The sequence below is a fragment of the Bos taurus genome, chromosome 26 (assembly GCF_002263795.3).
Source record: "Bos taurus isolate L1 Dominette 01449 registration number 42190680 breed Hereford chromosome 26, ARS-UCD2.0, whole genome shotgun sequence".
NCBI classification, from domain to species: Eukaryota; Metazoa; Chordata; class Mammalia; order Artiodactyla; family Bovidae; genus Bos; species Bos taurus.
Window position 1 is genome coordinate 35869523 of NC_037353.1, and position 14330 is coordinate 35883852.

General features: G+C 37.2%; 1 protein-coding gene across 5 annotated transcripts in view; it reads left to right on the plus strand.

Annotated features, from left to right (window-relative positions):
• The window catches only part of ATRNL1 (attractin like 1), an 815618-nt gene that overhangs the window by 332096 nt on the left and 469192 nt on the right, over window positions 1-14330 (plus strand). For all 5 annotated transcript variants that reach the window (XM_024985963.2, XM_059882070.1, XM_059882071.1 and 2 more), the window contains one exon: window positions 6872-6933. In XM_024985963.2, coding sequence (XP_024841731.1) covers window positions 6872-6933 — 62 coding nt within the window. The remainder of the gene's footprint in view (window positions 1-6871; window positions 6934-14330) is intronic.

Below are 14330 nucleotides of genomic sequence, written 5' to 3' on the forward strand. Positions count from 1 at the left end.
GTTAAAAATGTTTATTGTTGAAATTAAGAACTGAGGTAAAATACATATTAAGAAACTATTTCTGATATCTTGGTTTCAAAATATTTTATTTATATGTAGGTAAAATTATAAATGGTAGATATTAATTTTTCTGTGATTATAAATACAAACATTTTATTCACATGCAATTTTTTTAGAACATCTGAACTCTATATAATTTTTCTAAGAGTTAATGCTATTTTATGATCTGAAATTAGAAGGTACTTATAGTCTGTATGCTTATTGATTTATAAAGGAAGATCAAATAAATAATTTTTTAATGTTTTGAAGAATAACATCTGTTCTTCCTTCCTTTCATGGCTGTTAATAAGGATTTATGATATGCTAAATTTTGATGTTGTTATTTGTTTATTTAGCAGATTTTTTAAAATTAAATGCTTACTATGTACTGTGTCGGAGAAGGCAATGGCACCCCACTCCAGTGCTCTTGCCTAGAAAATCCCATGGACGGAGGAGCCTGGTAGGCTGCAGTCCATGGGGTCGCTAAGAGTCGGACACGACTGAGCGACTTCACTTTCACTTTTCACTTTCATGCATTGGAGAAGGAAACAGCAACCCACTCCAGTGTTCTTGCCTGGAGAATCCCAGGGACGGGGGAGCCTGGTGGGCTGCCGTCTATGGGGTCGCACAGAGTCAGACACGACTGAAGTGGCTTAGCAGGAGCAGCATGTACTGTGTACCAAATAGTGCTCTACATAGTAGACTAGTGCCCCAGATAATGTGAGCAAGGCTAGTGTTCTCAAGGACTTTACATTTTAGTGGGGAAAGATATTTTAACTAATAATCAAACATCAACCAACAAATCAGATAATTTCAGAATGAAATATTTATAAAAGAAGTAGGTTCACATAACAGTATAGAATAAGGGAGAGGGCAGCTACTTTGTCTCAGTGTCTTAGAGCAGTGTGTTTGAGGTGAAATTTAAATGATAAGGAGCTAGCCCTATCAACCAATATCACATGATGACCAGTTGCCAGTATCGCTTAGAACAGTTCTTCATTTATCTCTATTTAGTTCTTTTTCTGTAGGTCTTCCGATTTCATTGGAAGGGACCTGGAGTTGCTGGATACTCTTCCTAGATGGAAAAATACTGAGAATAGTCAGATACATTTGCAACTAATGCTCGTATCATTTCTTTCTGCTACTCCTGCCTTTTTCTCTTATCTGTTCTCAGTATTCCTGCCTATTTTTAGATAACCATGTACATTTATATAGAAAATAGGGCACATTTAGTTTTTTTTACACCATTAGAGTCACTAAATTCTGACACAGTTTATAATTTACAATCGTTATTACTGTTTTTGTCTACCTCTGCTACAAACACTAAGAATCTTTTTTTCAGTGATATATCCAAGAGTCTGACATGGTGCCCAGATTATAATAGACTTCCAGTGAAATATTTGATGGCTGAATACATTAACTCTCCAGAGAGGGAAGCTTGAGAGGGAATCTGCTTGAGTTAGTATTTGCTTGGCCTTGTTCACCAGTGCAACCAAATCTCCTTGATCTGCCTTCCCTTTTTACACCCGTACCTGATGCTGGACTCACTGACACAGTATCTTTCCAAGGCTATCTCCTGTGGAACTTCTTAGAAAATCCCAGGTGGAAAAACAACGAAAGAGATTTGCAACACCCATTGTAATACTGACTTTCTGTTTGAACAACCAATATCAGACGTTGTTCAGCTTGAGTCCCTAGAACCCAGATGGCATGCTAAGTATAGAGACTGCTTGTGCCATCCACACTTTTTCTTCAGCACAATTATGTTAACAGATTAGACACAGATAGATAATACAAGTTTCTGAATGTGTTAGTGGTTTAGTTCATTATTGAAGCTTGTAGATGCTTGCCTTGTCTGCTTTCTTTTCACAAATATTCTTTGGGGAAATTCAGGAAGGTATTTTCATGTGTGTCTGTGTTTTGCTTACTTGCCTCAAAACATGATTTTTTTTTTTCCCCAAGTTACTTAGCTATATGGACCTAGAAAGGGCAAAAAGCAATAATAAAATTCTGCAGTACCAGCCTGAGTCATGTACTTTGCCATCCTAAATGTATTTTAACACTGTTGGCTATAACCAGTGTTTTTGCATTACTTATCTTGAAGGAATACAAAACCCTTTGTAGATTAAAGAGTCAGAGTGATGATAGCTAACACTACATATATAAATGTGTAGTGGTAGTGTTAGTTGCTCAGTCGTGTCTGACTCTTTGCAAGTCTATGGACTGTAGGCCACCAGGCTCCTCTGTCCATGGAATTCTCCAGGCAAGAATACTGGAGTGGGTAGACGTTCCCTTCTCCAGGGGATCTTTCCAACCCAGGGATCGAACCCAGGCCTCCTGCATTGCAGGCAGATTCCTTACCGTCTGAGCAATGAGGGAACCCCATATGTGTGTGTCTCCCTCTCTCTCTCTCTCTCTCTCTCTCTCTCTCTCTATATATATATATATATATATATATATACATGCCGTTTTCCCTCTCCTCAATATGTGTCACTTGGTTTTTAAAGATTTCCAGGCTCTGTTCCTCTCCCAGAGTTGGACCTTTTTTCCTTTGTTTCCATTTTCCCTGCTCTGCTCAATTTTGATTTCACTTCCAACAGTTTTTCCTCAATATGGGGTCTGTCTTGGAATAGAGATTTGAGTGGTTGCTTTTGAAAATTCATGTGTCCCAAGCTGTTCTAGCCTCTTTTGGAACTTCTCGAAGACCCTTTGCACTCATATGCTCTTGGAGTAGACAAAACCACTTCAGTTTTTACTTCCTGTATTCAGATCGGCCTGCCTGGTTCCGGTGAATGTCTTTGGATTATCCTGTTCGTTCTCTGCTTACTCCCACGTGAACTCTGGTACCATATGTGCCTTGTGCCCTGGCTTATCAGTACCTGTTCATGTTTCAGCAATCAAGAGGATGAGAATTTTTCATTTAACTGTGTTGAATTATTTTCTTCTTCTTTTTTTTTTGCAATTTACTTGATATAGATAGGTAATGGGCAGACAGATAGATACTGAGTTTTTTTCTTTTAATGTAGAAACTAAGGGATATTAAACAAAAATCTATGCTACCATTGTCACTCTCCACCTGGAACTTGACCTCACCGATTATATTTCTCAGTTTCTGAGTAGTTAAGCTTTTTTTGTTTATATTTAAAATTACAGTTTTAATCTGATAGTACATAAAACCCCTACCATTTGGAATTTTTAAGTAGTTTCTCTGCATAATGTATACTGTCTGCTTTTCTAAATGCACTATGGATTTAGGAAAATATTTGTTTTCCTGTTTTATGTGCTCCTGATTCTGTCTGCTGTTTTCTAACAGATCTTTTTGAAAGTTCAATCTGTAGTTGCTGTCTCTACTTCCTCACATTACATGTTCACCTTGTGTTCTCTGTTTAAATGAACATTCCCAACCTTTCATTGAAAGTGCATTTGTTTGTTACCCATGCACAAGGTTGATGTCAGTTCAGTTCAGTTCAGTTCAGTTGCTCAGTCGTGTCTGACTCTTTGCGACCCCATAAATCACAGCACGCTAGGCCTCCCTGTCTATCACCAACTCCCGGAGTTCACTCAGACTCACGTCCATCGAGTCAGTGATGCCATCCAGCCGTCTCATCCTCTGTCATCCCCTTCTCCTCCTGCCCCCAATCCCTCCCAGCATCCCAGTCTTTTCCCAGTGAGTCAACTCTTCGCATGAGGTGGCCAAAGTACAAATTTAATATTAATAGTCATATTCCCATCTTCATCTTACTCAACCAACAAAACCAACCAAGACTTTCTTCTTGCAACATTCCTTTTCCTTGACATCCTTGACACAATGCTCTCCTGATTTCCTCCTACTTAATTGTTCACTTTTTTGTTAGTTCTGATAATGGGGTTGCCCTAAACTTCCTTTCAGTTTTAAATGACTCATATCCAATCTTTACCAGGCCCTCTCACCTTTCACTCCAAATTATGTGCGCGTCAACTTGGTTTTATCTGCAAGGATGTTACACTTGTACAAGCTACTATCATAGCTAGAAAAATCCAGTGTCCTTCTTGTTAATGTCCCTGTTTTTCTTTATCATCTCTTCCTCACCCAGAAGCCAGAATATTTTTCTTGAGAGTAAGATCATGTTATTATATGACTTAGCTCTTATAAAGCATTCCAAACTCTTTATCATGCTAAAGACCTAGGTGAATTAACCCCAACTTGTCACACTGTACTCATTTTGTAGCTCACAATACTGCAGCTGTTGTGACTTCAGTTTCTTAAACATCTCTAGCCTAAGCATGCTATCCTCTAAGCCTTGAATTCTCTTCTAACAGATCTTTGTGTGGCTTTACCATTCTTTTGTATGTCAGCTTACCTATGGCTTCAGTAAGTCTGGCTTACTGAACTGCCTGATCTAAACTAGCTACGTAGCCTTCTCCTTCATTACATCACCTTATTTTTCTTTGGAATATTTGCCATTATCGAAAATTATGATATCCACTTATGAGTCTACCTGGTTATTTTCTGTCTCCTGCTATTGGGATGCCAATTCCAAGAGACAAGGAACTTTGTCTTATTTACAAGGTTGTCCCCAGCTCCTAGAACAGAGCTTGCTTAAGCAGTATTTCTTTGAATCTTTCTTCATGATCTGAATGACTGAATAAATTAATTTTCTGTCTGCTTGTTCAGATCAGTTATGAAAGAGATACACATATTAAAATTTTACTATTTAATTATGTTACCTAATTCTTATTGAAGTCCAACCTTGTGTTTTCACTTATTTGGCCTGCATATTATTTTTATGAATTATTTGTGCCTTTTATGTTTTATTAGACCAGGTTTTGATTTTGAATTTCACGTTGCTATTTATATTATCCTTCATGGCTTCATTGTTGTTGTTTTTAAGAGCCAATTTTTTTTTTCTTCCCTCACAATCCTTTATATTTTGGCTATAGGTGTGTCACTGTTGTGGATGTGCTGTCTATAGAAAACATAAAGTAAATTATGCCTTTTAACATGCTATGGAAATCTCTTTCTTTTGATGAGGATTCAGTCTGTCACATTTAATGCAACTGCTTCTATACTTCATCTTATTCTTTTATTTTTAAGCTTATTATTTATTTCGTTTCTTTTTTCTTTATTTACTAATTTATTCAAGTCTTTATTCAGGTTCTTTTTCTTTATTATTTTATTTCTCAACACTGTCTAATTTTACCTTCCTAATCCAATTTATCTTAAACCAATTTCATTTATTAGGATTTCAAAATAATTATCCTTTTGAAGATTATCCAGTTAGTTCTCAATTGCTGTATTCTGAATCATCTTACTATGGTTTTAAGTTATTGTTGACAGTATTATTTGGTAAGCTTTGTTTGTAAGATACTCTCATGGACAGTACCTGGGGAGATGATTCATCTGTATCATTTCCATTTTAAAAGATGTTTGTTCTTAAATTTTTTAAAATGTTTTCACCTAGAACCAATCTCCTATAGCAATTATCTTTCCTCAGTCTCTGTGTAAATGCTTTGTAATTCTTCAAATGCTTAGAAGCATTTTGGAAATGAATGTTATTATATTTAAGCTTTCATGTATATACAAAAATTTAACTATCTTCACGACTCACTATAATTCTTTGTTTTATATAAGAAACAATATTTCTTATTTTAGAATGCCATTTCATTTCCTTGCCCTGAAAACTGGTACAATTATGAAATTCATTTCCTTTGTTTTCCTTCACTCATGGATTATATCCCTGTCTGCCTTTTGTCTAATGTCTGAAAATGGTTTTTCTGTATATTTTGTATAGTTTTTAGTTCTTTAAGATGAGAGAAATCTCATATTTGTTAGTCTGTTTTCAATGGAAGTGGAAATTGTATTACATATTTTTGAAAGATTTACATAAAAGATTATTAAAGGGGAAGGAGATTTCAAGAACTTAATTGTTCACCTCCAGCTACCTGGAAAAATTCACTAGTGTTGACCAGCTCCTTTATACATGATGTAAAAGCATGATATTTATTGTATTATGCCTACTATATACCAGATATTATGGTAATAATTTTATTTCTATTAATTGAGTTAGTCTTTCCTCTAACACAATGAAGTAGATGCTTTTATTATTACTGTTCACACATGGGACAAAAGTAGGTTAAATAGGTTTCCAGGATATTTACACCTAATAAGTGAAAAAATTGGCTTTTCATATCAAGTATTCTCTACTTACATGCTACGTTATTGACTAGTACAATGTATAATAATTCTTCTTCAAGAAATGTTTTACAATATGATCTCTATAATGTTAACAAAAGTGGAGAACAACTTTAGATTATTGACTTCTCTCCTGAAATCATTAACATGAAAATATAAACTTTTAATATGTTTTATTCTTTCAGGGGTTTATAACAAAATAATTGCAGCTTCATTAGACAATAATACATGAGAAAAACCAGTTCCCTCTGTTTCCTTTGTAGAGTTGAAATTAATTTTTTTATCTCATAAGCAATTATCAACTGTATTGATAGAAAAATATGACCATTATTAGATGTAGAAATGCATTTGCATGTTTTAGTTAGGCATATTTTATAGGATTTCAAGTGACAATCTTAGCATAGATTACTGAAATAATTTTATAATAGTTTTCTTAAAGCATTTAGTGTTATAGCCTGTGTAAAGGTTGTATTCAGTTTTTGGATGTATGAGATGTTGTCAATGAAATTTTGGTTCTAGCACAAATGATTTATAATACGGTAATCCAAATTTCTTGATGATTTAAAAATATTGTATTTACAAATGCCATGAAACATCACCACTTTGAAGAAGAACATAGATTCAGTAAGTTTCAAACTTCCTTTTATTTTGATTTTTCAGATTGCGTTCTCACAACACAACACAATCATGGATCTTGTGCAGTTTTTTGTCACCTTCTTCAGGTAATTTGCTTTTATTGACTTTGAATGTGTTAAATCTGTATTCTGATGGCCTGTCAATCTGTTAGGTAGTATCAGTTCTTTAACCTTGAATATGATACAGTGTGTCTTGTATAGTTTTATGTACTTAAATATATACTGCAGAGCGGAAGAAACATATTCGACATGTACTATTACAGGATTATTTTGCTATACTACTATTTAATAGCTAGTTAATTTAGTGGAAAGAAGATAATAACCTTGCGTTCTACTGTCACATAAGTAATTAAAGCCTGTTTTAATTAGTGAAATTAACAGTGTTTTCATCATATTGATTAAGTATGTTTCCTAGCATTAAAATCAATTTCTTGGATTTCTTAAGTTGTTATTGTATGTACTTAGCAATGTGACAAAATCAATAGGGGATGAGAAAAAGGATGTATTTTTTTGCCCTCAAAGAGCATGTAATCTGGAAGTACTAAATGTGACCTAGACTATACCATAATTTCCTAGAACTTTAGTTATTTGAGATGTTAACAGTAGGTTCACTAAAAAGAGTTCCATAATTAAATATGTTTGGAAAATACTATGTATACTAAAGTTAAATAGGTCTCTTTATCTCACAGTTTTTAATGTGTTCATTTGCAGTGTATCGTTCTAAAAGAGAGGATAGATTTTGTAGCATTTCTCAAAACCTAAAAGTTCTTTTCACAGAGCATTTATGTTCATTTCCATGGGATGTAACTAAACAATGGGTGAGGAGAAGAAGCTGAGTTTCACTGATAGAATATCTGAGACATGGCATCTAGTTTGGTGGGCTGGGGTGGGTGGTGAGGGAAGTTCTCAAGGGAGGGGACATATGTATACATGTAGACGATTCACTGCATTGTACAGCAGAGACTAACACAACATTATAAAGCAGTTATACTCCAATAAAATAAAAAGACCTAGTTGGTCAATACAGTACTTAAAAAAAAATATTATCTTTATTAACACGATTATGATGTGTACAGCTTATACTGATCCACAGGGTGCCTTTGTGTGAATTAGACAATCGTGTCTCCTCCTTCTGGTAGACATAGCCCCACATCACAGCACAAAGATGCAGATGATTTTGACCTTCACTCACCATGTTGTCTGGGCTGCTTTGTACAGTAAAGAAAGTGAAAGTTGCTCAGTCGTGTCCGACTCTTTGCGACTCCATGGACTGTATAGTCCATGGAATTCTCCAGGCCAGAATACTGGAGTGGGTAGGCGTTCCCTTCTCCAGGGGATCTTCCCAACCCAGAGGTTGAACCCAGGTCTCCCACATTGCAGGCAGATTCTTTACCAGCTGAGCCACAAGGGAAGCTTTGTACAGTAAAGAACCTGTTAAACCCAGTCCTTTACACAGATGGTATGCCCAGTACTTCCTCTGCACCTAAGTAAATGATAAGTATTGGTTATCTTATCAAGATACCATACAATACTTGAATTCCTAATCCCTTATCCACAGGAGTGAGCAAACATTTTTTATAAAGGGCTGGTTAGTAAATAATTTCAAGATTTGTGGGCTATAAGGTGTCTGTGGTGCTAAAGTAGCCTGAGTCAGGTTGGAAACAAATGGGAGTGACTATTTATGTTCCAATAAACCTTTACTAGAATGAAAATAGCTGGTAGCCTGAATATGGGCTTCCCTGTTGGTGCTAGTGGTAAACAACCTTCCTGCAAATGCAGGAGACATGAGAGACCTGGGTTCCATCCCCCCTGGGTGGGGGACATCCCCTGGAGGAGGTCATGGCTACCCACTCCAGTATTCTTGCCTGGAGAATCCCATGGACAAAGGAGCCTGGTAGGCTGTAGTCCATAGGGTCACAGATTTGGACACTACTAAAGTGACTTTACGTGCACACAGGCTGAATCCTGCCTGTGGACACAATTTGTCCAACTACTGATCTAACTTATGCCTGAATGCCTTTAATGGCAGGAAACAGAACATCTCTTGTGATAGCATTTTCTAATTTCAGATAATTAGTTGTTCTTTATAATTGAGATGAAATCTGCCTCCCTGGGATAGCTATTCTAATTTACCCATATGTGCCCATACATAGCAAGTCTAATTCCTTCATCTCCATTTACGGCCTTCCAGTTTTCTAAACTCTTTTCTCCAATTCACACATTATCTTTTCAGTTATTTGCTTCTTGTCAGAATCCTTGCCATGTTAGTCACTTTGCTCTGAAAACAATCAGGTTGGTCTGTCACTTAAAAACATTAATTTCCAAAATTTAATGCTGAAAACATATTTCTTACTAACATTGCAGAGTTCATTCATATTTAAATTTGTCCCTTAAAGATGAAATTTGAGGAAACATCTTAAATATATTTAAACACTTTCTGATTTTATACTTGTGAATATTAAGGGATATTAAAACTTAATGATGTTACAATGTTTTTGAAAAGTGTTAGAGGTTATAATCAAATGAGGTTTATTTAATGCATAAAACTAAAAGTTTTTGACAGGATAATGTAGATGTTAATATACTGAAAAGTTTATTTTGTATAAAAATTCACAAAGCTGAATTGATAAAGTATTTAAGTGTTTAGGGTTTTAGTTTAAGCTTTTGAATTTGTGTGTTCAATAGCTCTTTTATTAAGTAAAAGAAAGCAAGTGTTAATGTGTACCATGTCTTAGAGATGATCCTATTTATTATGTTGGCATCATAGACAAAGTAATATACTCTTGTTATTGTGTGAGATAAAATGTATTTGATGGTTTTTTTATCATTTAAATTTTTTCAGTAGTGAAATGTAAATTAGATGATTTTAGAATTGTCTCACTGTTAAGGAAAATCATGGACAGAATACTTTTAAGTTTATTTTTATATTAAGTAGACTTACTGTTAAATTTTAAAAGAGAGTTTTAGACAGTTCAGCTTTTATGGGCAGCCTTCAATCAGGCCACTATTACTGCTGTTGCTGTCTCTGTATTACTGAAGTAGTATAGCTGAAGGGTCAGCCTTTCATTTAGCCAAGGTTTAAAGGAGGCCAGTGTCAGCCTTTGACTTTTATATTGGGAATAGTTCTGGTGGTAAACGTAATTCAGTCAGTACTAGTTAGATCATTTATAGTCACAGCCTGGCTCTGATCTTAGCTTTCGGCGCCATCTAAGCAGATTACCTGAAAGTGAAGTCGCTCAGTTGTGTCCGACTCTTAGCGACCCCATGGACTATAGCCTACCACGCTCCTCCGTCCATGGGATTTTCCAGGCAAGAGTACTGGAGTGGGCTGCCATTTCCTTCTCCAGAGGATCTTCCCGACCCAGGGATCAAACCCGGGTCTCCCGCGTTGTAGGCAGACGCTTTACCATCTGAACCACCAGGGGAGCCTAAGCAGAACCTAGTTCCTCTGAATCTCAGTCCTTTTAGGTTTTATTCTGTATTGGAGTATAGCCAGTTAACAATGTTGTGATAGTTTCAGGTGAACAGCGAAGGTATTCAGACATATATAAACATACACAAATATGTATGTCCTTTATCGTAATAGAATTAAAAGGTGTGGTTGTTAGAGCCTGTAGTGTACTGTAATATACAACAGTGAGTAATTAAAAAATTGAAAGAAATCATTTAAGAAATAAAGACTTTTCTGGTATGTAAAATCGAAAAGCAAGTCTGTGAATCTGAAAAGTCTGAATATTTTAAAGAAGTTCAGCCTGGTAAATTAAGTGGAGCTATAGCAAGGACCCTGTACCATTTAGATTTTTAAATGGTGGTTCTAATTTTCACTGTCCTACAAGGATTACATAATGCTTTTGATTTACCATCTTGACCAAATGGAGGATATTTTCAGAGGTTGCCACTTGGTCTTATCTTTCTTGATGGATCTTACCTCATAGGCCAGAGACACAGTGTAGGGGTTTACTCTAACCACTTTGTACATAAATTCTAATTATACACTTGAAAAGTAAGGAAATTATCACTTGTTGTTGTTGTTGTTCAGTCACTAAGTTGTGTCTAACTCTTGGTGAACCCATGAACTGCAGCCAGGCTTCTCTGTCCATCACTATCTCCCTGAGTTTGCTCAAACTCATATCCATTGAGTCAGTGATGCCATCCAACCATCTCATCCTCTGTTGCTCCCTCCTCTTGCCCTCAATTTTTCCCAGCATCAGGGCCTTTTCCAATGAGTCAGTCAGTTCTTTACATCAGATGACCAAAGTGTTGGATCTTCAACATCAGCATCAGTTCTTCCAATGAATATTCAGGGTTGATTTCCTTTAGGACTGACTGGTTTGATCTCTTTGCTGTCCAAGGGACTCTCAAGAGTCTTCTCCAGCACCACAGTTCAAAAGTATCAATTCTTCAGCATTCAGCCTTCTTTATGATTCAACTCTCACATCCGTACATGGCTACTGGAAAAACCATGCTGCTGCTACTGCTGCTAAGTTGCGTCAGTCGTGTCCGACTCTGTGTGACCCCATAGATGGAAGCCCTCTGTTCCTGGGATTCTCCAGGCAAGAACACTGGAGTGGGTTGCCATTTCCTTCTCCAGTGCATGAAAGTGAAAAATGAAAGTGAAATTGCTCAGTCATGTCCAACTCTTAGCGACCCCATGGACTGTAGCCTACCAGGCTCCTCCGTCCATGGGATTTCCCAGGCAAGAGTACTGGAGTGGGGTGCCATTGTCTTCTCCATAGCTTTGACTATATGGACATTTGTCAGCAAAGTGATGCCTCTGCTTTTTAATACACTGTTTAGGTTTGTCATAGCTATTCTTCCAAGGAGTAAGCATCTTTTAATTTCACAGCTGCAGTCACCATCCACATTGATTTTGGAACTCAAGAAAATGAAATCTGACAGTCTCTACATTTTCCTCATCTGTTTAGGTTTGTCATAGCTATTCTTCCAAGGAGCAAGCATCTTTTAATTTCATGGCTGCATTCACCATCCACATTGATTTTGGAGCTCAAGAAAATGAAATCTGACAGTTTCTACATTTTCCTCATCTGTTTGCCATGATGTGATAGGACCGGATGCCATTATCACAGGGTATATGTATAGACACAGTTTCCCAGTATGAGCCAGGATTTAGCCAGAATTTGTTATCTGGACCCTGGAGACACCCCAACTCTAACAAGGGGCCTTGGTGGTGTTCTAGTCATTGGCTATCTGGGTCATCACTAACCCTGTGTCTTATACTAATGAAAATATATATTAATTTGTCTTGCACTGAGTATATACCCATAAATATACTTGTGTATATACCCAAATAAACACGAATCTCTTAAAAGTAGTCATACACATGTTCCTTTGGGAATCATTTTATACACTTTTCAAGATGTTTCAAGACAACCTTTCTTCTGTGAACTCAGCTACCTGTTCAGTCAGTGGATTCTGGATTTGTAAATTAACTCATCTTGGAACTGAGCAGAGGATCACAATCGTCTCTTGGGGCAACAACTCTCAGCCTTTACCCCTCCATTCCTACTTCAAGTAATGTTAAGTAGCACCATTGTTAGCTGCCCACCTATTTTGCTCCTCATATAGATAACATCCGTTATTAGTCATCCCACAGGTCTTTGTTGGGCAGCACCCTTGTCTGCTTCTCCAGGCTTGTTGATCATTATCCTAATTGTGACCCCTGGATTCTGACAGTTAAACACTGACCCTTGGTCTTTTTCCCTTTGGGACTCCATCACCTAACGCCTAGCTCTGTCACTGCCTCTCCTGTTGTTAGCTTTGCTCTTCAGAAGAAAGCCATCACTGAACTTAGCAGATGATCCCTTTCATCAGCAGATTCCTCATGGCCTTGGTGAAATGATGCATCCCATGGAAAGTAATCTTGTGGTAGTTCTTCTGACCTTACACAATACATTCTTTCTGGCACATTTCCTCCTGTCAGCTTCTTTATTCTCTTTCTCTTCCGTCTTCTCAGGGAACTCAGGCTTTTCCATTTCACTTTGCATTGGCCATTGCTTTATCCAGACTTCTAAGAGTCACTTCTTCTTCAACTTTGCACCATCCCCTGGAGTCTTCCATGGGGTATTGCATTTCCTGGTCCGAGACTGTGCACCAAAATTCATGAATCCTGGCTGATTCCATCCCCCAGGATCAGATACCACTGATTTCTAATTCCTGTTATACTCCCCTGGCTGTTGCCATCACCTGCTAGCCAATTCTTGCAACTCTTCCAAGTATATAATCTCCTTCCTTTTTTATCAGCCCAAGATGCATTATGCTGTCATTAAACCCTAGTTATCAGTCTAGCAACCAGAAGAGGAGACGTTGATAGCTTGTTGAGGAAACGACCCTATTGTTTCTATAGTTGTTGAACTGACTTCCTCAAAAACATCCATCTAGATATTTCATTTTAGATATTCCTATCCCATATTTCAAGAGCTCCAATTTTCCCAAGCATGGCCATGGTCTTTACATAAGAGGACTGCTTTAGCTGAGCAGTCTATCATCTCTGGAGCTCTGCAGCTCTCACCCTTGGATCATTAGTCTGCTGCTCATTCATATTGGCTCTTCCACTGTCAGGGATACGGGTCTGAATTAAAGCTATAAAAGAGACCCCCTGGCTCTTATATTTAGCCTGTAATATTTGTTAATGGCCTTCAGTCTCTCAATAGCCCTTTGCCGGGTTAATGCAAACATTCAGTAATTATCCAACTCCACTATCTTTTGAAAACATTTTCCCCAGATCACCACTGGTGAAATCTTTAGCAGTTGAAGTCTTCTTCCAGGGCTGAATCAAGCAACATGGGTGGTTTCCCTTTAGCCTGCCAAGTAGTGAGTGAGCCAATTACAAATCTCAGTTTTACCTCCTGCTATCTTAGACTATGAGTCCTCAGAGAAGTGGAGACCAGAATGGCATTAGCCATGCAGTGAATGTATTAGGGGGAACTCTTGTGACGGAAAGATCAGGGGAGAAGGTGAGAGATCTTTTAGACCACAGTGCCAGTCTGACATTTGTGAAGTGGAGCAGGAAGAAACGAAAGCTGAATGGAAGAGCCTAATTGTGTGATTTAGATTCCATTGCAGTCATATGTAAAGTCTGACAAGGTCAGTGGTGAGTCTTCAAGTCAAACTGCATGTGCAGAGGAGTTACTCATCTCTCAGGATCAGGCCTTCCTTGCTGTCACCGCCATGCTCAGAAAGTGTGGCCTTGGTGATTACTTTCTGTCTCTATGATCTTTACTAATCTAGTTATCTGATGTAAGTAATACCATATAATACTTGTCCTTCTGTTACTGGCTTGTTTCACTTAGCATAATGTTCTCAAGGCTCATTCATGTTGTGATATATGTAAGAATTTCCCTTCTTTTAAGGCTGAATTATATTCCGTTATATGTATTATATATACCACATTTTGATTATCCATTCACCTGTTGATGGACACTTGGGTTGCTTCCCTGTTTAGCTGTTGTGAATGATACTTCTGT